Source organism: Eublepharis macularius, chromosome 2 (assembly GCF_028583425.1).
Source record: "Eublepharis macularius isolate TG4126 chromosome 2, MPM_Emac_v1.0, whole genome shotgun sequence".
Classification (NCBI taxonomy): Eukaryota; Metazoa; Chordata; class Lepidosauria; order Squamata; family Eublepharidae; genus Eublepharis; species Eublepharis macularius.
The window spans coordinates 32,544,618-32,569,322 of NC_072791.1; the positions used below are offsets into that span (position 1 = coordinate 32,544,618).

The window sequence follows — 24,705 nt, forward strand, 5'->3', positions numbered from 1 at the left end:
GAGGACAATAAAACGTATCTGGAACAGACTACCATTAGTAGAGCCTTTTACAAATTCTACGCTAAGTTATACAATAAGAAAGAGGTGAATAAAGAATCAATAGCGACATATTTGGAGAAAATGAAACTCCCAGTAATTTCGGAAGCTTGGAGAAATAGACTGAATAATGAAGTAACGGATGAGGAAATAAGTAAAGCAATACAATCTGCAAATCTAGGAAAGGCGCCAGGGCCAGATGGACTTACGGCTAAATTTTACAAGACAATGGCCAATGAACTGGCACCATTCCTAAAAGAGGTGATCAGTGGAGTTTTAAAGGATCAACGGATTCCAGGTACTTGGAATGAAGCGAATATATCATTGATCCCTAAAGAAGGCCAAGACTTGACAAACGTGAAAAATTATAGACCTATATCGTTACTTAATAATGACTATAAAATCTTTGCGAAGATACTGGCGGAGAGACTGAAGGGGTGGCTTTCGGAAGTTATTGAGGAGGAACAAGCAGGCTTTTTGCCAGACAGACAAATTAGAGACAACTTGAGGACAGTGATAAATGCTATTGAATACTATGACAAGCGTTGTGATAAGGAGGTTGGTTTCTTCTTTGTTGATGCTGAAAAGGCGTTTGATAATTTAAACTGGGATTTTATGTTTGCCACTATGGAAAAGCTACAAATGGGAGAAAGATTCATTAGAGCAATAAAGGAAATTTACAGAGACCAAAATGCAGCAATTGTGGTGAATGATGAAGTGACTAAGAAATTAGTTATAAGTAAAGGAACAAGACAAGGTTGCCCGCTGTCTCCGCGGTTGTTCATTTTGGTATTGGAGATTCTGATGATACAAATACGACAAGATGAAGAAATCCGTGGAATAAAAATAAAGGACTATTCTTATAAGGTCAGAGCATTTGCGGATGACATAATGCTAATTGTGGAAGACCCAATGGAGAACATGCCAAAAGTGATAGATAAGATTAAGGAGTTTGGGGACTTGGCAGGTTTTTATATCAATAAAAAGAAATCAAAGGTATTATGCAAAAACATGACTAAGCAAAAACAACAATTGCTAATGGAAATAACGGAATGTGAAGTAACAAATAAGGTGAAATATTTGGGAATTGAACTGACTGCAAAGAACATAGATTTATTTAAAAATAACTATGAAAAACTATGGACTCAGATAGAGAGAGATCTGATCAAATGGAACAGATTGAATTTGTCATGGTTGGGAAGGATTGCAGCAGTAAAAATGAATGTGTTACCAAGAGTAATGTTTTTGCTACAGACAATACCAATCATCAGAGACTCTAAGCAATTTGAAAAATGGCAGAGGAAAATATCAGACTTTGTATGGGCAGGCAAGAAGCCTCGAGTGAAAATGAAAGTTTTACAAGATGCAAAAGAAAGAGGCGGAATGCAACTGCCCAATCTAAGACTTTACCATGACGCAATCTGCCTAGTGTGGTTGAAAGAGTGGATGACGTTAAAGAATAAGAAATTACTAGCCCTAGAGGGATACAAAAAAATATTCGGATGGCACGCATACCTATGGCATGATAAAGTAAAGGTGAACTCGATGTTCCTGCATCATTATATACGGAGAAGTTTATATACAATCTGGAAGAAGTACAGAATCTATTTACAAGAAGGAACCCCTTTGTGGGTAGTTCCATATGAGGTGATAGACCCGAGAGCTGTTGATAATGAGCAACAATGTTTAACTTACAAAGAAATAACTAGAACTGAAGCATCTAAACTCAGAATAAAGACTCAGGAGGAACTATCACCTTATTATGACTGGTTCCAGTACAGACAGATTAGAGATTTATATAACTCGGACTCTGTAAAGCGAGGTATACGAACAGAGAATTCGGAACTAGAGCAGACCCTTCTTAAAGATGACAAGAAAAGAATATCCAAGGTATACCAAGTACTGTTGAAATGGTATACTGAGGACGAAATAGTTAAAGTACAAATGGTGAAATGGGCCATAAACTGTCAGGCTGTGGCTAAATAATGCTCTTTCTACAGACTCCCCTCCACAAGCAAACAAGAGTCCATTGTTTGAATAAGGAAACTTTACTGCAGAAAAAGTCCATTATAGTCCACGGTCCTGAATAGAGAACTCAGGATGGTACATGATCATTGTTACCAATGAAGAGCAAAGCATGAGGTACAAAGTAACAGTTCCCAGCTGCACCAGCCTCCCCCCATAGTTCTCAAAACAACATCTTTCAGTCTTGGGAAGTTGCTCCCTCTCAAGGTCAATCCTTGGTGGAACGGTGTTAGACACAACAATCTCGTCCGGTGAGAAGTCTGCTTGGGAACTGGTGCACCTGTGGGGAAAGCACTCAAACACTAGAAGCATTAGAAAATGGAGTCAGTACAGTTTACATATACACTGGACCTGACATTTCTGCCCCCCTTAAAATAAATCCCCCCCTGGCTTATATGGGTAGCGAGTATGGAAAGCTTTGGTTAATCTAGGAGCATGAACATGCACAGAGTTCACCCATTCATCGTAACCAGAATCAAAGTCCTTCCACCTGATGAGGTAAAAAAGCTGATTACGTTTGAATTTAGAGTCCAGAATTTGTTGCACTTCATAGTGTACTTGGTCGTCTATCAACGTTGGAATGGGTGGAGCTTTGACATGCCACTTGTCATCTGTTGGAGCTCTTTTCAAGAGGCTGACATGGAACGTGTCATGAACATGGCGCAAATTCTTGGGTAAATTCACAGCAACAGTCACTTTATTGATTACTTTGCGTACAGTAAAGGGTCCAAGGAATTTTAATGCTAATTTGCGGCTGGTCTGGGCTAGTTTCAGATTTTTGGTAGATATGTAAACATGATCTCCAGGTTGTAAATCCCAATCGGCCGCACGATGGCGATCTGCGTACTTTTTGTAATCCCGTTTGGCTTTTTCGAGATGTTGTTTTATAAGAGTCCATTGTTGAGCAGCCTCCCCCCACCATGAAGACACATCCGGCGAAGACACATCCGACTGGAGAGGGGGAGCGTCCAGCGGGAAAGGGTTGAAGTGAGCTCCATACACAACTTTGAAAGGAGCCTCTCCAGTGGAAGCATGCACACTGTTGTTGTATGAGAATTCAGCTAGCGGGAGAAGGTCCACCCAATTATCCTGTTGGAAGTTAATGTAGCAACGAAGGAACTGTTCTAAGATCTGATTAGTTTTTTCGGATTGTCCGTCGGTTTGTGGGTGGTGGCTTGAGCTGATTCCCTGTTCAATATTCAACATTCGTAAAAGCTCCCGCCAGAAGTTGGCAACGAACTGCCCGCCGCGATCCGAAATCACCTTGGGCCACGACGTTGAGCAGGTCTCGGATGAGCGGGATGGGGTAGGCGTTGTTGGTAGACACAGCATTCAGTCCCCTAAAGTCCGTGCACAGCCGAAGCCTTCCATCTTTTTTCTTCACGAAGAGGACCGGAGCCGCATGGGGACTATTGGCTGGGCGGATGAACCCCCGTTGGAGATTGGTGTCGATGAATTTCCGGAGCTCTTCCCGTTCATGGAGATTCATAGGATAAAGTCGGCCTTTGGGTAGTGAGGCTCCGGGTAAGATCTCTACTGCGCAGTCGGTTCTTCTGTGCGGGGGCAGAGCATCAGCTTCTTCTTCGGAGAAAGCGTTTAAAAAGGGCCAATAATATTCGGGTATTTGATTTATGTCTTCCTGGGTAAGAAGAGCCTTTTCAGTGTGAGTGGGATCACTACCCCAATTTTGATTCCATCGATGGGTTTTACAGTTGGCGTGGGTAAAGGTGACGCATCCTTCAGCCCAATTTATGTGGGGGTTGTGATCACATAGCCACTTGCTGCCTAGGATTAACGGGTATTTGGCTGTGGAGCTGATGACGAAAGATCTTTTCTCCCAGTGTTGGCCCATACCTGTGACCACTGGAATTGTTTCAGTGGTAACAGGGTTCATGTTGGTGCCGTCCATTTGTTCAAAAATAACTGGGTTCCGCAATTCCCGGACTGGTAGGACCAGTCCGTTGACTAGGGCTGGGGCAATGATGTCTCTTGAACAGCCCGAATCAATGAGTGCTTGCACACGGATGTGCATCTTCCTCTCCGGGTTAAGCAAAATCACTGGTATGAATAATATGGACCCATGCGGCCGTGTCGTGACGGGCTTGGGGTGGATCTGTCGGCTGGGCCCTTTTACGACAGATCCATTTCGTTTCCCGACTGAGGACTTTCTGGGTTTCCCTCTACATTTGGGGTAGCGGGGTCGTATTCCATGACTTCTTCCGCTTCTAACCCCCTGTCAGAGGTAGGTCGCTGGGGAGTGCCACGACCCCTGCCCGCTCTGGGAGCTGGTGTTGGGCGTTGGAATGTAGGAAATGGAGTAGGGGTTGGACGCCGTAGTTGGAGTGGAGGTCTTTGCACAGGCCTGTAGGGGCATTGTGCTGCAAAGTGACCGGCTTGTCCGCATTGCAAACACAACCCTTGCTGCCATCTAGCATCTCTCGCTCCGCGGGTGGCGTAACCAGTACCCCGTCCTCCCTTCTGTAACGTTAAGGATCGTCTCTGTCCCGTTTGTTGTTGTTGTTCAACCAAACGGACTTCCAAAATGCGATTTTCGACTTCGCATGCAAGTTGAATCCAGCCCAATAGAGAAGGAGGGTTGTCCTGCATAAGGGCTCTATCCAGGAGTCTCGGGTTCAGCCCTTGTTTGAACAGAATTATCTTGGTGGATTCTTCACACCTAGGGCATTTAGCGGCTAGCTGTCGGAATTTCGTAACATAGTCTCTTGCCGACATGCTGCCTTGTCGAATGGCTTGCAATTCTGTTCGGGCCCTAGTTTCTTCCAAGGGGTCTTCGTATTGTGCTCGGATAGCATCCACCAACCCCTGTAAAGTATTGAGTTCTGGGGCCCCAATATTGTATAATCCTACATACCAGTCTGCTGCTTTGCCTTGTAAACGAGAACCGAGATGCTCGATTTGGCTGGCCTCGCTACCAAAGAGATGTCCCCACCGGTTGAAGAACTGTACTACCTGCACGAGGAAAAATCCCAGTTTGGAGGGATCCCCGTCAAAAGTAGCTTCCAGTTTCACCCAGCCCATGGGAAGGTCTTGTCTCGGGGCTGGTGCCGGGTAAAAGTCCATCGGAACCATCAAGGGCGCTTGCGGCACGGGGAGAGGTTGTTGGGGCCATGGTTGTGGCAGCGGTGCTGGCTGTGCTGGCGGCGGTAGCACCGGCTGGGCTGGCGGCGGCTGCGCTGGCTGGGCTGGCGGCGGTGGCCTTGGTTGGGTCGGTGGCGGTAGCACCGGCTGGGCTGGCGGCGGTGGCCTCGGTTGGGTTGGTGGCAGTAGTAACGGCTGGGCTGGAGGTGGCAACCGCGGCCGGGCTGGCGGTGGCAACACCGGAGGCGCAGGCCGTAGCGGTTGAGTAGGAGGTGGCCGAATAAGTTGGGCCATGATTGGCCGCTGCGGGGCGGGCCGGCGGGGTCGTAGTGGTATAGGCCCCACTGGTTGATTAGGAGGTGGTAATATTGGCAAATCTGGAGGCAAACGTACCGGTTGCTGTAAAGGTATTAGTTGCGGTCGAAGCGGGAGGGGCCGCAGTGGCGAAGGCCTGATGGGTGCTGGGCCGCGCGGGCTTGCCCCTCCCGGCGTCGTTGATCTGGGAATTAGAGGCTGTTCCCGTGGCACTGCTGGACCGTCCCCTGGGATTTGCTGAATGGGAATACTTGCTGGCGGTTGATGTGGCGATCCCTCCCTTGGAGGAGCTGGAGGTTCTTCTAACTGATCCGGCTGGATCGTTATTGGGGAAGCTGGAGGGGGTATCACCGGCGACGTTGTCGGACGGGTTGGCCCTTCTCCACGTTCTCTAGGCACCTCAACTGGAGTATCTTCGGAAGGCGGACCTCCGTCCGTTCTAGGGGGTTCCGTTGGAGTTTCTCCAGGCACCTCAACTGGAGTATCCCCGGAAGGCGGGACTTCGTCCGGTCTAGGAGGTTCCGCGGGAGCTTCTCCCGGTTCTCCAGGACGGGTTTCCTCCTCTCCTTCCAATATGGGAGGGTCGATAGGGCCCTCGCCAGTGAGGCGGGATCCTTCTTCACCCTCAGCAGGGTAACTTGAGTGCGGCGGCTGCCACGGGACGAAATCCCTCATATGGGGAATAACGCTTTGTAGTGTTGCTATTTGTACGGCCATCTCTTCAGGTGATGGTCTCTCACCGGCTACCATCACCGAGAGCAGATGTATGGCATGAGCTAGGCTTTCCTCCATGTCGATCAATCTAGCTTCCAGCTGTTGGATTCGACCTGGACCCGGTTGTCCCATCGTAGAACCTCCTGCGGCGGCGGCTACAGGGGAAAACGGCCCCCAGGGTGGAGGGTCTCCCTGATCGTCTTGCGATCTCGCTGCTAGAATTCCTTTGGCTAGGCCCGTCACTGCCGAAATGCCGGAATCTACAGCAAGGGTGCGATTTTGCATCTGTACCCAACTTGATTCAGGAACCTCCGGTGGCTCCTTCCACTGGGCAAGTTCCGAATAATCCCAACTTAGGACGCCGCGGCGGGACGTGTCCCATTCCGTGTGCTCGGTCGTCCTATTCCAAAACAGCCACGGTTGGCTGCTGTCAAATTCAGGGACTGTCTCTAGGTTTGTTTGTGGGTGGTGGCTTGAGCTGATTCCCTGTTCAATATTCAACATTCGTAAAAGCTCCCGCCAGAAGTTGGCAACGAACTGCCCGCCGCGATCCGAAATCACCTTGGACGGAAAAGAATGTAATTTTACGATGTGTTTTAAGAATAAATCCGCCAATTTTCGAGCGGTGGGTACAGCAGTACATGGAATAAAATGCGCTTGTTTGGAAAACAGATCCACCACTACTAAAATGCAATTATGTCCTTTTGAAATAGGTAAATCAGTGATAAAGTCCATGGATATTGTTTCCCAAGGTTTGTTAGGTGTTTCCAACGGTTGTAAGAGACCCGGAGGTTTCCCTTTCCGAGTTTTGGCGCTGAGACAAATGGGGCAGGAGCCTACATATTGGGAAATGTCTTTGCACATGCCCGGCCACCAGAATTGCCGCTGTATTAAATGTAACGTTTTCAGGTACCCATAATGACCAGCTGTGGGGGCATCGTGACATCGTTGCAGAACCTCCCGTCGGAGGCTGTCCGGGACATAAAATTTGTTCCCGGCTAGCCAATCCCCCTGTGGGGATTGATTCAGTTTGTTTTTTGGTGCTTTACCCCCCTCCTTTTCCACCTCAGCTTTAAGTTTCGATTTCCACTCCTGGCTGTGCGGGAGAGGTTGGCTTGCTCGGCTGCGGGTGGTCACCACGCCTCCCAATTGCGTAGGCGAGAAGACTGTGTCTATAGTCTCCTCCCGTTTGCTTTTGTGTTGGGGCATGCGCGATAGGGCGTCTGCGAGAAAGTTAGTTTTGCCTGGGAGGTAATTCAGAGTAAAATTGAATTTGGAAAAGAATTCTGCCCATCGTAATTGTTTGGCATTCAGTCTGCGAGGGCTCCGCAGGGCCTCCAAATTTTTATGGTCTGTCCAAACCTCAAAGGGGTGCCTCGCCCCCTCTAGCCAATGTCGCCAGTTAGTGAGGGCTGCTTTTACAGCAAAGGCTTCCTTCTCCCACACATTCCAATTTCTTTCAGCATCAGAAAACTTTCTTGAAAGGAATGCACAAGGCCGCAGCTTCCCATCCTCCCCCCTTTGCAATAATACCGCTCCAATGGCCGTATCGCTGGCGTCAACCTGCACTATGAACGGGCAGTTTTCGTTGGGGTGGCATAGGACGGGTTCCGTTACAAACTGCCCTTTCAGACATTCAAAGGCTGTCTGGCAATCGGGTGTCCATTGTATTTTGGAGGAGGGTTTCTTTGCCTTGTCCCCTTTATCTTTGGTTTTTAATAGTTCTGTTAAGGGGAGCGTGATTTGCGCGAAATTTGCAATGAAGTCTCTATAAAAGTTGGCAAAACCCAGGAAGGACTGCAGTTCTTTACGGGTGGTGGGAGTTTGCCATTCTTGGATCGCTTGTATTTTAGATGGATCCATCTTTAAACCCTCTGGGGATATACAATAACCAAGGTAAGTGAGTTCAGTTTTATGGAATTCACATTTGGATAACTTGATGGGTAATTTATTCTCCATTAAAGTAGCTAGAACTTTCTGAACTAGTTGAATGTGGTCCTCCTCGGTGTCTGAGTAAATTAATACATCATCAAGATACACCACAACTCCTTTATAGAGGAATTCATGTAATACTTCATTTATCATGGACATGAATACGGACGGGGCTCCCGTCAAACCAAAAGGCATAACTAAGTATTCAAACTGTCCGAGGGGCGTATTGAACGCTGTTTTCCACTCATCTCCTGCCTTTATACGAACGTGGAAGTAGGCATCTTTTAAATCTAATTTCGTAAAGATCTTACCTTGGGCCACGACGTTGAGCAGGTCTCGGATGAGCGGGAATGTTTTTGCTCACCAAAATACTCCTTCCAAAAATGCAAATGCTCCATTAGATCCAACATTTTTGTGTTCAGGAGAAGCAAAATGCCTCATTTGATCAATTTCATTTGTGTATGTATTGTACGTTTTTGGAAAGGGTTGCCAACCTCCAGGCAGGGCCTGGAAAACTCCTAGAATTACAACTAATTTCCAGGCAACAGAGATCAGTTTCCTTGGATAAAATGGCTGCATTGAAGAGTGAACTCTATGACATTGTGGCCTACCGAAGTTCTGCCTGTCCTCAAACCCCACCTTCCACAAGCTCCAACTCAATTCTCCAGGAATTTCCCACCCAGGAGCTGGCAACCCTATTTTAGAATCAGCATACAAGAGCAGGGGGGTGGGTTGTATTCTATCAGATCTGTGGGTTTATGTTCATCCAATATTTGAACTGAGTGCCCTTTCTATTCTCTTTTTAGCAACAATGCTCAAACGGGTTTGAGATGGACCGTGCCTCAGGCCAATGCTTAGGTAGGATTTTAACTGCATCAATTATTTTCAAAAAGGATTCAATGTCTTAGTTTTTGCTTAGTGAATGCATGTTGTTTATGTCCTTACTGTTATAGTTTTGATGTCTTATTTTAATGTGTATCGCAGTTTTAAAATGTTAGATGCCCTTATGTTTCAACAAAGGGAAGGTATAAAGCTTTTAGTAAAAATAAAAGTCTGGCTCAAGAAATTAGCTCTGCTTCTTTCAAAGAGTTTGGTAAGTTTCCCTGGGGTGAGTGCTTTCCCCTTCAGCAGTAGAAAAGGGTGTGTGTGTCAATTTGCTGCCAATGTCTTCCTTCCCGCTTCAGACTCCTGCTTTATCCCCCAAATTGTTCTTGGTGGTCCACTTGGGCCCCAGAGGCACAGTTCCAGAAAGCACAGCATGCTGTAACTGGATAGGGGAGGAAGGAAAGTTCATTTCTATGAATGTGGCTCTGCTCTTGCTAGACAGAACTGTCCCCAGTGAAGAATGAGAAGAGGCTATAGGTATGTTGCAGCAATGCCTACATTACTGGATTTGGATTCTAGAGATTTAAGCTCAATTCCACATTTCCCATATTCATAGATCCAGAGGAGTTAGCCGTGTTAGTCTGTAGTTTCAAAATAGTAAAGAGTCCAGTAGCACCTTTAAGACTAACCAACTTTACTGATGCATCTGATGAAGAGAGCTGTGGTTCTCGAAAGCTTATGCTACAATAAAGTTGGTTAGTCTTAAAGGTGCTACTGGACTCTTTACTACATTTCCCAAAGGATTCCATAGGCTCCATTAAAAAAATTATTTCTAACCAGACAAAGGTGGAAGAGGAGGCTGCTACTGAAAATCTGATTTATCCAGTATTAGGATGGAAATTAGATCATTAAAATTGTCCTGTGGCTATTTCCTGTATTTCAACACTGTAGAGTTCTAGGAAAATAGTAGAGTTGGCAGGGTATTTTGACAGATATATTGGTGATTCAATTTTTTTTTTAAATGGAAAAGTTGGAAATCTAAATTGACTGACATTCAGGAAAATGGAATGGCTTATTTCAAAAGGCTACACTGAGTGATACATAGTGATGAGACATAGATCAAGACGTTATGTTGCTTGCAACAGAAAATCCAAATGGTTCCAGTATAATGGTAAAAATATAGCAACAAAGCAAGTTTATTTATTTTGTGTACTCTACCACTTGAGGGGGACCTGCCTAGGAACCAATAGGTTTTCTCAGGGGTCATTTCGTAGAAAAAGAGCTGCAGGAACTCATTAGCATAACTCATTAGCAATATGCCATGCCCCCTGCCGTCACCGGAAGTGTATCATTAGCATAACTGATTTGCATATGTCACACCCCCTGACCTCACCTTTCCTGGCTGTTTTGGACCCAATCCTGGCCATTCAGGGCCGAAATTGGGCCCAAAATGGCAAAAAGGGGCTGAAAATAGCTGAAAAGGGGCCTAAAATGGTCAGAATTGGGCCACTGCTGAGTGGGAAAGTGATCCACCACCCATCAGAGGCCTGATCCTGGCCGTTTTGGGACCAATTCTGGCTGTTTTAGTCCTGATCCTGGCCATTTGGGGCCCAATCCAGGCCAAAACAGGCCCAACATGGCCAAAAATCAGGTGGGTGGGGCCACCTGACATGTGACCTCTTTGGAGAACTGCCGGAACTGCGTTCCTGTACGTTCCCCCTCAAAATGAGCCCTGGGTTTTTTCTATATATTAGATTTCATATAGTAGGATTTCTATATATGCTGTTTCCTCATGTGGGTGGGACGAGCCACCCTCCGTTGCGGAAGCAGCAGCAGTGGGGGAGGGGGGCAAGGATGAGGTTCACATGCTACATCCCTGCACCACCCCCTGTTGTCCCTGCCCTCTTGCTCCTCTGTTGCATTGAAGCAGAAGAAGCAATGTGACAAGAATCTTGTTGCCCCCCTTCCCCTGGCCCAGCAACTCAACCTCCCCCTTTGCAAGGGGATCTTGTTAAAAGGTCTGAAGGTGGAGGGATAAAAGCAGATCTTAGCTCTAACACCCCCTTCCCAGATTGGCTATGGGCAGAGCTTCCACACAGGACTCTGCTTGCAGCCTCCCTGCCATTTCCCATTTAAGTCGGAGCAAATGGGATTTTTCACTTTGCTCTGGCTTAAAGGGGAAATCCCTGAGATCCTGGCACATCATGCTTGGAAAGAGCATGTCATTGTATGGAAGCTCCTCCAAAAAGTAGGGGCATGGTGTCTTCTACCTGGAGTGAAGTCCCCATGTAGAAATAACCATGAATAACTAAGAATCTGGAATAATGGCAGTTCAATATTATATCATCCACGAAGAAGCTACACCTCACATTTTAAAACTGTAACACGTACATTCCTGCATTTCTCCCTCAAACTTGAAATGTGCACAAGTTGAAATAACAACCTTGATTGTTCAAAATGGCAGGCTGGTCTTATTGATCTGCACATATCTGTCTGGTCATTTCCATTATACAAAAAAAAAGTGAGTGGGACCTACAAGGAGACCAGAATTCCCTAGATTTTAACATTCTGTATCTATGTTTATGCAAGCAAGACTTTAAATGAAGCTTGGAGTTGCAGATCAAGAGCCAAATTTCACAACTGCCAAATCAAACCATCAGAGTTTGGAAGGAAAAAAATTACAAAGTCCTATACTATGTATCCCAGTGCTGTGTTTTGTACAGATGAGTTAGCAATAAGAGGCTGTAGATGTCTGTAATTATCAATGAAACTTAGAATGAGAGGGAGTGAAAAATTGAGTCTTATCTTTTCATGGAAATGTAAAAATAAAATAAATTAAATACCTGCTCAACTGTGCAGTATCGGGTAATCTCACAAAGTGATTTTAATCCCACTCGGCGGGAGTGGCATATTAATCCCCATAGGATCCATGAATGACACCAAATACATGAGCTGTTATAGCTCAAACCTATTTATTCCAATTGTTGGGTGTGATGATTTCATCATGGGTCATGCTGTCCCTCTGCTCCTTGCAGGCCCCCAGGTAGGATGCTCTCTGGCTTGGCCTCCAGATGGTGTTAACTTTATTTATGAACATGTCCTCCTTCTCCTCTTCTGCCCACCTGTGCTGTTCTTTGTGACTAGTAGTTACCTGGTCTGTCCAGTGACTCCTCCTTACTCCAGTACTTCCCCTCCTTCATAGACTCACTTTGTGGCCTCTGCCAACCCCTCCTCTTTGGACTTGATGTCTTTCTCGTCCCATTTCCATTAGCTGTGTATCTGCCTCTTTAATGGGACTGGACATATCCCCCCAGTCCCTCTTGGGCATCTACCCAAATCCCCCCTCTCCTGCTAATAGCACAAGATCAGGGGCATGTTAATTTTTGTTAATCGGTTTGGTTTATGAAAGGAAAGGGGGGGATCAAGATTGGACCATGTAGCAGCATCTGCATTGTGTGACAGATATATGTGAAAATGTCAGAATCGTAGGAGTGGAAAATTTAGACACTTCGTGGGGTGGAGATTAATCAGTCAAAGCTTTAGGGACAGCTTTATGTGGCAAATATCTGGGTGGCAACAGTTGTTCCATGTTGTTCTGTGATATTTTTAATATACTTGTCTTTCTATTAAAAATATCGCTGTAGGAAAATTGGTATAAAAGGAGAGACAAGTGTGTGGAAGAGAAGCTTTTTAAGCCCTTCCCCTCAATCCATTTTCCTGCTGGAAACTGGCATCCTCAAGCTGCTTTTACTCCCACTGGAGAAAAACAAACACGCACCCATAAATGTATTTACTTCATTTGTGCCACCTTCTCCCCCAAAGGGGCGTACATTGTTCTCCTCGCCTCCATTTATCCTCACAAACAGTCCTGTGAGGTACGCTGGGAGTTTGTGTCAGGCCCAAGATCACCCAGCAAGCTTTCTTGGCAGTGTGGGGATTCAAACCTGAATCTCATAGACCCCAGTTCAACAGTCTAACCATTATAAGCATTTGCCAGAGCTGGGTTCTAAAGCGTCTCTTCCCTTAGGGGCTCGCTAAGTGATGCACTGGTTTTAATGCGCTCCCTGCAGTCAGATGTCAGCTGAAGGGACCTGCTTCTGTAGAGAAAGAGAGAGCTCCAACAAGCTCAGAACAGCATCCAAGAGGAGGGAACACTCCTGCCTTCCCCCCCAAGTCCTTTTCCTGAGCTAAAACGGCATGTGGGGGGGGGGAGGTATTTTGCCAACTTTGCTGTTCCACATGGAGAATCTGTACACTGATTCTCCATGTGGAGCTGCAAAATAAGTGAAATAACTACCTTCACATGCAGTTTTCATATGAGAAAATGGCACTGGGCGAGGGCAGGAGCCTTTACTCCCCACGCAATGCTGTTCTGAGCACTTTTTCAGCTCTCTCTTTTTTTAAAAAAAGAAGCAGTTCCCTTCAGCTGATGTCTGACTACAGGGGGCACGTTAAACCACTACATGCTCCCGCAGAAATGTATTGCCTTATGCTGGTCTCATGGCTACATTTTGTAAAAGAAGAAAAGTCGCTTAAAAGATTGTGGAATCCTTCTGCCTTAAGACTGGGGCTTTTTCAACCCGTCAGTCTGTTTCATTTGTGTTACTATCACAGGGAAGGAAAAAAGAAGTATTAAAGGCCTCTCCTTGAAAGAGCAAGCTGGTTCCACACTTCCACATCACAGCAACCATAGTGAATTAAACTAATCTTCTCCAGCCCTCTGTTTCACATAGTGGCCAATCACATGCTCTCAGGTCTCTTTTTCTCATTGGCCGCGAACACTGGTATTCAGAGATTTGTTTCCTCTGAATATGGTGGCTCATTCACCATGGGTAGTTGCCACTGATGGAACCTATCTTCCACGAATTTGTCTAATCCCCATTAAAAGTTTGATCTTTCTAACATAAAAATATAATAATAATAATAATATAACATTCGATTTATATACCGCCCTTCAGGATGACTTAACACCCACTCAGAGCGGTTTACAAAGTATGTCATTATTATCCCCACAACAAAACACCCTGTGAGGTGGGTGGGGCTGAGAGAGCTAGAAGCTGTGACTAGCCCGAGGTCACCCAGCTGGCTTCAAGTGGAAGACTGAGGAATCAAACCCAGTTTTCCAGATTAGAGTCCCGCACTCTTAACCACTACACTGGTGTTTAAATACAGGGGACTGATTAATGATTTAGTTTAAATACATTCATTTTGAATTGCTCTGAACAGTAGATGATTAATCAACTAAAAATGTTAATTAGCTGACAGCTGTAGTGGTTTAATTTTTGTTCGTTCCTGAATTCTTTCAGATATCGATGAATGTCGGACTATTGCTGAAGCTTGTAGAGGAGATATGATGTGTGTGAATCAGAATGGTGGCTATTTATGCGTTCCCCGATCAAATCCAGTTTATCGGCCGCCATATCTGAATCCACACACTAACCTATATCCACCACCCACTGCTCCACTTGCTGCTCCCAATCATCCTACAGTTGTGAGAACAACTATTTGCCGGTTTGGATACCAAATGAGTGAAGGCAACCAGTGTGTAGGTGAGTAGAACAATACCGTGTGGATTCCCTGTGTACAGTTCATTCTAAAAGTGATGACGTGTTAAGATTATCTGTTAATCACTGCACTAAAATGTCGATTGTGAAGTGGCTGCAGCTGAACGGTAGCAGCTGGGCCTGGGTTGGTCATGCAAGTTATGTGACAGCAAGTTGCCCAGTGGCTACTGCCAGGCCTGGCCCAATGAGTCCTTCCTCAAAGGCCAAAACATCCCTGGAAATGACACTTCCCATCTCCCTGCCTTTTCCTGACAGAAACCTGGGCCTGAACACTGTCGTGGCACTGAAGCCATCCGTTTCTTAAAGCTACAAGCACGCCTTTAATCATTTGGGGGTTTTAACCCCTCCCTGAAATCTTTAAAGATTTCAGATTTTTTCCTGCATACTTGGGTTTTTTCAAGTTTTATAGAAAGACGTTTCTTGTTTGTCCAATGGTCCCAGTCTCTAGATTTAAGTATCCACAAATGGGGCCATGTTGAAAATTAGATACATTGATGTATTTTACTGCTGGCATCGCACAGGTTTTATACTAATGTTGCCAATGCAATTGTGTTTGAACAGCTATCCCAAATACTGAGTGTATAGTCTTGTTGCTGGCTCTAGGATACTTCCAAACTGTATGATAAGAATAGAGAATGATCATGCACGTCATTTCTGCCATGAGCACTATCACATGCTAACACAAATGCATGATTATCTCCATCGGTTTGTAATGCTGGCAGAGATCATAATATTATACTGACATGGTTGCTTTTGCCATGGAACCTAATCGATTCTGTGCCAATGCAACAACCCATTGAGTCAGATCTAGACTGAATATTCCATTAGTGGAATGGAACTTTCCTGCCTTCCTCCTTCTACTGCAGCCTCCTGATTTCCATGAAATGCTACCCCTGTCAGAAAGGTGACCTTTCTGTACAACATGAAGAGGTTTGGAAGTGGGATGGAAATTGGTGGATCCAACCCATAGACTTGAAGCACAAACCATTTGTTGTGAGGCTGCTATTCAGAAGCAATCATAAGCAGACCTACTCAGAAGTATGCCCCATTTTATTCACTGGGGCTTACTTCCAGGAAAGTGTTCTTGGGATTGCAGCCAATATCACTTTGAAGTAATCTCACTAGCATGCATGAAATTAAAGCCTCAAGACCTGTGGGAGGGGAGAAGGAATAACAACAACAACAACAACAACAACACATGATTTATATACCGACAACTTAATGCCCACTCAGAGCAATTTACAAAGTAAGTCATTATTATACCCACAACAATAATCAGTCTATGAGGTGGGTGGGGCTGAGAGAGCTCCTAGAAGCTGTGACTGACCCAAGGTCACCCAGCCGGCTTCAAGTAGAGGAGTGGGGAATCAAACCCAGTTCTCCAGATTAGAGTCCCACGCTCTTATCCACTACACCAAACTGGCTCTCAGTTGGAATACACTGAAGGGAATACACTGAAACTGAAAGCTCAGCTGGGCCTCTTTTTGAAGATATCATCCCACCCTGATCAACAATACTGTATGTAATTGTTGTTCTGTCTGTAAAAGAGGTTTAAAGAAGTTCACTTGCTTTAAGTGCTGAACAAAAACATACTGGCTACATACAATTTTCATTTTTGCTTGTTTCATATGGATTTCATAGTGATGATGTTCTGATATGGCTGCCAGGCACATTCCTGGAACACTGTGGGAGACTTTGCCGGGCAGGGCAGGGGAAAAATAGATGTTGTCAACGTCACTTCCAGGAAAAAACCAGAAGTGACATCACTGAAGCTCTAGGTTTTGAAATAGACAAACATTAGAGCGTCAGTGACGTCTCCCCTCCATTTTAACATCCTCAACTGAGCAAGGGTTTGGGGTCAGGACAGAGGCGGCAGAAGATTGCCTGCCATGGTGGGTAAGCTGCCAACCCTACATTCTGATCATATGATTGGCCTAATCGATATTTTTGGAACTTTGTTTAAAATATGCATGTTGTTGATGCATTTTGTGAGATACCCATCCACTATATATTTTATAAAGTATATGTGCATTGACATATATATGGTTAGGAATGTTTGATTCTTTCATTCAGCGTGCTGTTGAGTGCCCTTCATATGGCAGCTTTCCTTGCATCTGCTTTAGTGCTCTTGTACTAGCAATAACAACAACATTTTATTTATATTCCACCCTTCAGGACAACTTAACACCCACTCAGAGTGGTTTATAAAGTGTGTTATTATTATCCTCGCAACAATCACCCTGTGAGGTGGGTGGGGCTGAGAGAGCTAGCAGATCTCTCAACATTCTGTTCATCTTAAAACCCAGAACTGCACAGAGAAAAGGACTGTGTTAAAAAACAGTTCCTTTATGGATGCTGTAGCTGCTGCTAGAGAAAAAAATACTCCTATTCCATAACAGTGTGCAATGTATTCTGTTTCAATATAAGCCTGGCTGTTTATTTAGATGATGTATTCCTCGTTGTTCTCACAGCTATCCAAAAGCACATAAGGAATTTCTGATGAAAAGGAATAACTGGAAATTTTTCATAACTTTCTGTTGATGTGCTACCTACTGTTTCCATCTTTCTGTGACTCTGCTGATAGCTTCATGTGCTTTGGTTTGACTGTCTCCATTGCATATCACTTCAGGTCTCGCATTGAGTTTCTCAAGGTTGGCCACAATTGAAAATGAAGTGCTGAGCCCTTGAGCTAATCCGGTTTGGTGGTTCTTATTTTCTAAATGCAAGTTATAATCACTTTAAACCAGAATGGGAGCGTTTGGCATAGATAAGCATTTGTTGGAGTGCTTTCCATGCTAGGACATTATGTCCCCTTGAACAGAAAGCATGGCTATGTTGTCTTTGTAACTGCACAACACTGCAGAGATTAGTTGCAGGACTGTGCACAAGGGGTGTTACCCATGTTTAAAGAGAAAAGCAGGGGCATGTAATGCAGAAGGTTAGTATGGGAACAGATTGAATATGAGAGCCCTAGAACTGCAGGACTGGAAAGAAAATGTATAACAGTCCAATCCATTACTCCAAGGCAGGGCAGAAATGTCTGCCAAGTGTAGGAATAATTAGAATAGTCTATCTAGAGGGTTTCAGCAAATGGGCCAAGGCATACCCTACGGAGGAAGGCATGCCATGCACGCGCACACCCTTGTTCACTAGCCTAGCTGATGAATGAATTATCCCTTCTCAGTCCCAAATATGGCAATTGATTCCTGAAACAATGCCTGGCATTTTCTCCTGGCATTTTCTGATTTTATTTGTTTATTTATTTATAGCATGCCTTACTTGAACAAAAGGCTCAAAGCAGGTTACAGTACAACAAAAATCATAAGGAAAAAGAACAAAACAGCATAAATCAGGGCCAAGCTAGACGTGCGAGTTTTTAAAGAGTTGGGTCTCTGTTCCCTGGACCCAATTTGAGTTCCCTGCAGTCACACAGCACAGATGTGGAACAGATGTAAAAAAAATAAAGAAGAGGCAGAACTGCCTCAGAATGCCTCTGCAGGGGGAGGAAGGGCTCATCTCCCCCCCCCCAAAACCAGTTTCCTCATATCAAAATAGCAGGGGAGGGGTTTCTCCCCATTTTTTCTGCTCCACGTGCACGTGGAACAGTGTCAACAGGAGGGACTCCCCCCTTGCTATTGTTGAGAGAGAATGTGGAAGAGGCATCACCTCTTACTCCGGTGGTCTGCATTCCCACCGTTCTCTCCTGTTTGCTATAGAATGCAACTAGTATCCTAGTTACAACTCTGGACAATAAAAGAAAGGTGAGATAGAAACCAGCATAGCTTCAGGGTCACATATTCGCTCACTGAAAGAGACAAGTAGAGACTTGGAACTAGCTAGCTTCTTGAATATTGGTAAAGAATCCGATTCTTCAGACGTGTGATTGACCCATGTTAACCCGGTATTACTAAGAGCAGATTCACACTTTTCACAGCAATCATATTTGGTTTCATAGATAGATATAGATACACTTTTGCCATTTGGCTATTGGTCTATCTAGCTCAATATTTTCTTTTCTGATTGGCAGCAGCTGCCCAGGGTTTCGGGTAGTAGGGCTGTCAAGTTACCTGCCATGTGATGCCATAACATCACTCCTGTGTAGTGATGCTTTGCACGATGCTTTAGGAATTTCACTAATCATTATGGTTGTTACCATACAGATTAGGGAAATTCCTAGAGTGCTGCTGATGCTGTGACATCATTTCTATATATGCACCTGTCAGGCCGGTTTTCCACAGTCTGCTCCTGCGATGCTCTTGGGGGTTGCCAGCAGAGGGACGGTAGCACTATGGGGCAGAGAAGGGTCTTTCTCAATACCTGCCACCTTTAAACTGGAGAGGGGACTTGGAACCTGCTTTCTCAAAACCTAGTGTGCTACCAATGAGCCTACAGCCCTGCCCCTTCCAAGCTTTTCTGCAGTTTTGTCACAAGTACCTTTAGCCTGATCAGGGATCCCAGGCAAGCATATGTAGGTATTTTAGGACTTAGGTTGTTCACACACCATTTATTCACTGAGAGAATTGCTGATGTTCCCACAACAAACATGATCGCTTTGAAACTGTTTGAAATCAGGTGGGAGTAAATTGCATTCCTGAAGCAAAGCACACAGTACTTAATCTAGGCCAACATTTCTGACCTGGCTCTGTTCCTTTTAACTTGTTCCATTTCTGACTGTGTTTCGTCCAAGCTCTAGAATGCTTAGCCATAATAACAACTCTTCTGTTCAAAGAACTCAGCCCAGTAAACCTTGGCACGTCTTGACTGAGGCAGAAGTCTCACATTGGCTGATTCCGCACACGTTGGATAACACACTTTCAATGCACTTTATCAATCGTTTGAGGTGAATTTTTTGTTCCGCACATGAAAAAATCCGTTCCAAATGATCTATAAAGAGGATTGGAGGTGCATTATCCAACATGTGCGGAATCACTCATTCTTTCATCATGCATTCAAAAATGGAACATTCCTTCTAATTTCCCTTCCCACCCCCACCCCCCTGGCCATTTCCTGCTTTACAATTATTTTTTTGCAATCCCTTTGGGGGCAACAAATGGATGGACTTTCATCTTCAGCTTTCCTTCCGGCAAACACAATATTTAACGCAATGACGGGGTGAGAGGATAACACATAGAAACATGGGAGGAGATTGAGGAAGACCTACACTGAGCAAAGCAGAAGAGAGAAAACAAGATAAAGGAAATCAAAGAGATTGGTTTCCTCTCTTTCCAATGACAGGAAGGTTCAGGTAGCCCTTTGTGAGCTGTGACTCATAATTTTGTTAGTCTTACAGGTGCTACTGGACTCTTGCTCTTTTCTAGCCCTTCTTAGGGTTAGTTTTCTTCTGATGAGAGAGGCTCTCAGAGACTTACAGCGTCTTTGGATTAACTGTTTATTTGGAGTAGGAGGGTACTTGAAAAGTTTTCCCAAAAGTATAGCTGCTTAGTATCATTGAGTCCATTTAGTACATCTGCTGTACAGGACAGCAGTTCTCTAGGCAGAGAAAGGTCTTTCCTATTACACGCTACATGAGATCTTTCAACTGAATGTGAACCTATGCAGAGCAAGAACTGTACCATTGGGTCATATTCCTTCCCCATGGCCCCTTGTTGCCATGGAGCTGCAAAGATGAGGGATACCCCTTCATGGGAAGATGGTCCCATACCTTTATAGAGCCACACCAGATGGAAATGTAACAGGTGTAGTATCTTCTGGCATAGATATATAGCAATGGGAAATGCTTCACCTAATTAACATCAAACTGTCGTGCTGGCATTTGTTGACTACACTTATAGCCTGCTTTTCTTCCACCATGGAATTTGAGGCAGCTTATACATGGTCATCAGGATCTGAGGATAGCTGAAGATCAGAAATGGAGAACAAGGAGGGACAGTGAAGTGGAAAAGCGTAGGCATGGAAGACTAGGGTTGCTTGACTAGGGTTGCTTTTACAGGGAGCTCTTGCTTTACCTTGCCTCCCCAACTGCAATGGTTCTTTTGGGGGCTTCTGTACAACATCATCTTCAGGTTTTCCCAAGGGAAAGGGCAGGTTTTCACACTTCTCTGCCCATATCTGGTGCCATTTTCCTTCCCACCTGCCCTTGCTCCTTGCCAGTGGGCTTTTTGATGGTGGTAGGTATGTGTGTGTATACACACAAACCAAAAATGATAAAAAGCCCACTGAAAGTTGCTGGCGGGGCAGGAGGGGGAGTGGCAGGTGCAAAGGGAAAGAACAGAGCAACTCCCAAGCAGAGGCTGTATTGCTGCTGTGATTTGCAGCAGCAATGAAAACAAAACAGGGAGTCACCTCTGTGTGGAAGCAACCAAGATCTCCTCTGTATCAGCATCTAGAATTGCATGCTAAGTGCATCCTACTCATTATAAAAGCAAAAAAACTTACATTTTGAATTCCATTTTTGATATTGTGAAACTCTGCAGTAAATTAGAGATCCCAAACCCACACTTTTAAAAAATCTTTCTACATCTTCCATAACTCTTTTCAGACTACATAGTACTTTATGGGTTGGGGTTTTTTTTGTTCCTTCCCTCTCCATAAGCCTCTGAAGAAGGCCATTCAGATTCCTATTTTTACAGATGGGGAACTGAAGCTGAGGCATAGTGGCTTTTCCCAGGGCCCACCCAATGAGTCTACAGAAGGGATGGAATTTGAATAGGGATGTGAGTTCCAAGTGTAGCATTCTGGACCACACTGGCTCTAATGTTTGTCCATTTGCTCTTTTCTGATTGTCCATCTGGGAGTATGGCCAGCAAATAAAAACAAGGAAGGCAGGGAAAAGAAAAATTGCATCTGTTGTTATCTTGATCACTTTTATAGTGTATTTCAATGCTAAAAGCACTTCCTTATTCTAAAACCACTTGTCATTCTTCCACTAAAAAATTACAAGGCTTTTTGTCTGTGGTCCTCCTCTACTTCAGTGCGCATTTCAGAGCGTAACTAATAATATCGAAGAGGATATTGACTCAAATGTTATTGTTTCCCCAATATAAGAAGATTCCTGCTCTTTGCAACAGATCAAAGGCCTGTTTAATCAAGTGTCTTGCTTCCCACAATGGCCACCTAGTTGTTTCTGAAAGCCCACAGTCAGGGCATAAAGGTAAAATATCATTCCAGTGTTGGTTTGCCATACCCTGAGCCTGGAGGTTTGATTAGCTATCAATAGATGCTGAAAGATTTATCCAGGGTCTGGGGACATGGACTCCACACCTCCAGCTAGCTACGGCTACAAGTTGGGATCAGCTGAGCTCCGACATGCACCAAAGGTGAGGGAGCTGGGCTTCTTCAAGTCAGCAGCACGCCAACAGAGCTTCTTCACCAGGACAGGTAGCTGAGCCAAGAGTCTGCCTGATGCTATGGCAAGCGATCCCACTTGCTGTGGCAGGACTCTGGACCTGGCAAGCACAGCCTGCTGCACATTTGCACAAGTCATTTTGGTGTAGTAGTTAAGAGCGTGGGACTCTAATCTGGAGAACTGGGTTTGATTCACCACTCCTCCACTTGAAGCCAGCTGGGTGACCTTGGGTCAGTCACAGCTCTCTGGAGCTCTCTCAGCCCCACCCACCTCACAGGGTGTTTTGTTGTGGGGATAATAATGACACACTTTGTAAACTGCTCTGAGTGGGTGTTAAGTCATCCTGAAGGGCAGTATATAAATGAGTTGTTGTTGTTGTTGTTGTTGTTGTTGTTGTTGTTGTTGTTACTATTATTATTAGGGAGAGGAGAAGGCTGAGGAAGATGAGCTCTGTGTCCTACCTTTTCTGCTGCTGAGTTGGAAAACAAAAGAGGAGAAAGAATGGGATGGTTGTTAGAACCACTTCCCTGTCAGTTCTGAGGTGAGGGGACATCTGTGTGGGATCTCCAAAAGCAGGAGATATTTGTGGTTCTGCCCCTTGTATGCTTCTTTTAAAATCACGTTGTGGCACCAGATTCCACAACTTAATTATGCATTGGGTGAAAATGCATCTTCTTTACTTGGGCCCTATATGTTTCACATAATTTGGATGGCTGCTTTTTGTATTCTCAGGGCCCAGTCTCTTCTCCAGATGGGTAATTGGACATGGTCAGTAAGAATCTCCCAGTGATAGAGTATGTCTCTTTGGATGGACCAAGGTCACTGATAGGAAAGAAGCGATCTGAGGGGCACACGTGTTTCCATCCTCTTAAGAAGCATATTGGCAGTCTTTTGCCTTTGAGGAATGCACATCAAACAGCAGCATATGCATGAAATGTGCATAGTATTTTATTGCTTGTCATCAGCCAGCACATTATACAAAAACAACTAAAGATTATGTACTATTAAATTATGGAATATTATATCTCTCAACATGTTCCTTTACCAGTGAAACTCTTGGCAATAGAGTTTGGTAGGTATGCCCAGATTTGGCTTGTGGGCTGCCCTTTGGAAAGATAATTCAAGGAAAGAAAGAGAGACTGTTATTTACATGGGATATGTAATGCTAGGGTTCCAGTCAGTCTTAGATATCCCATGTCCAGAAGTCACATCAAAGCTGATCGAATGTTTCACTTTATGAGCCTCGAAGAAGTCCAAGGATGCCCATGAGAAGTGTTAGGCTGAAAGGTAGTGAGTCGTGACTGGCTCCTGTTTCCTGGCTTAATGGAGAACTGGACCCAGGTGTCCCTGGTCTAACACTACCCTCTACACCACGCTGGCTCTCCTACTTTTTATCTCATCTCTGCAGTGATTGTTGCCCTCACTTTTCATTGTTACTGTGTTTTTCTTCCCTTGCCTTCAGCATTGCCAAATCAATTAAATTCAACATATGTTTGTTAATTCTGTCTGCTCTGGTAGTAATTTAACTTCGCATGGGAACTATTATACATGTTGGGTGAAAGAACATGAGAATGAACAAATGATCCCTGCCTGTTATTTTTTTTTCCTTTGCAAGTCACTAAATGATTTCGAAACTTCTGTGTATTGCATGAAGGATTTCTGCACATATGTTTATTGCCTTGGAGTAAACACATAGTACCATTGGCTTCAGTTTTCCCTGGCTGATCCTTACTTATCCTCCCAGTGTATTTACATGATCATAAATACATGTCATTCAGATATGGAGTGTACATACGGGTTACTGACATATTGGATTTCTTTATTGTTCATACTTATTTTAAAAGCATGACTACAATCTATTTGCCTGCTAACATCCTGAGAATTATGTTCAGTACTACCTACCAGTGTTGGAATTAGGAACTGCATGATCATTACTTTATGATTGCAATATGTTGGAACCAGCCCTCAGATAAGATTGTCAATGATGAAGGAATAAGAATATGGACTTTTTCATGTGGAATATCACCCTAATCTCAACATTTAGTGCACCACTAGGAACTGTTCCATAAGACATCTTTGAATGTATGTGACTGCCACATGTGGTTATATAGACTATTTGCCACAGCAAAAAAAATGTAAGAAAATAACACAGAAATTAATTGTATGCTAATCATAAAATCAAATTGAGCTGTTTGTGTTTTGTCTCCTGATTCCAATTTACATGTGCAATAGCATACATGCATGCACAGAAGGTTTGAAAGAAATCACTGAGTATGCAGGCCAACCCTGTTTGTGTACCTTATTTATAGTGTGCCTTTCCTGTACAGGATCCTACATGGAATCCTGTATGGAAGTTATTTCTGCTAGGCCCCCTTCCCCACTGGAAAATGATGCCGCCTAGAGATGCCTGTGTTCAAGCACACTAAAGTGATTGCTGTTCTTGGCTCCTGCCTTATGTTTCTTGGTTCAGTTTTGTCTGTTTCTTTTCATTTTGGTCCCAGCTCTGAAGTTGGCCACAGTTCTATGTCATAATCGAGATGTTTGGCCAAAATATATAGCAAATATAAATTGGCTCTTCAGCATTTACAAATTGGCCAGATAATCTGGGTGGGTTGCCAAACCCTATAGGCAGAGACATGTTTAAGTCTGATGTTGTTCTTAGTCTCTTGTCCCTAGAAGACACGCATTAGTATTTCTGCCTGTCAGTGCCTAAATGCTGCTTTATGTTGTATAAAGTTTTAATACATCTGACCTACTCTTGATCTTTCTCCTCTGCCAATTAACTATGTCCTGCTTTAGGTCTCTTGACACATCCCATGTTTGCCTGTACAACAACAATATTTTTAAGTGATCTCAAAATATAAAGTGTGAATACAGCAAGCTATTGGT

At 44.4% G+C, this 24,705-nt stretch overlaps 1 protein-coding gene across 1 annotated transcript in view; it reads left to right on the forward strand.

Annotated features, from left to right (window-relative positions):
* Positions 1–24,705, forward strand: part of FBLN5 (fibulin 5) — an 87,884-nt gene that overhangs the window by 16,205 nt on the left and 46,974 nt on the right. The window contains exons 3-4 of the mRNA XM_054972853.1: positions 8,928–8,979; positions 14,253–14,495. Of these exons, the coding sequence (XP_054828828.1) occupies positions 8,928–8,979; positions 14,253–14,495 (295 nt within the window). The remainder of the gene's footprint in view (positions 1–8,927; positions 8,980–14,252; positions 14,496–24,705) is intronic.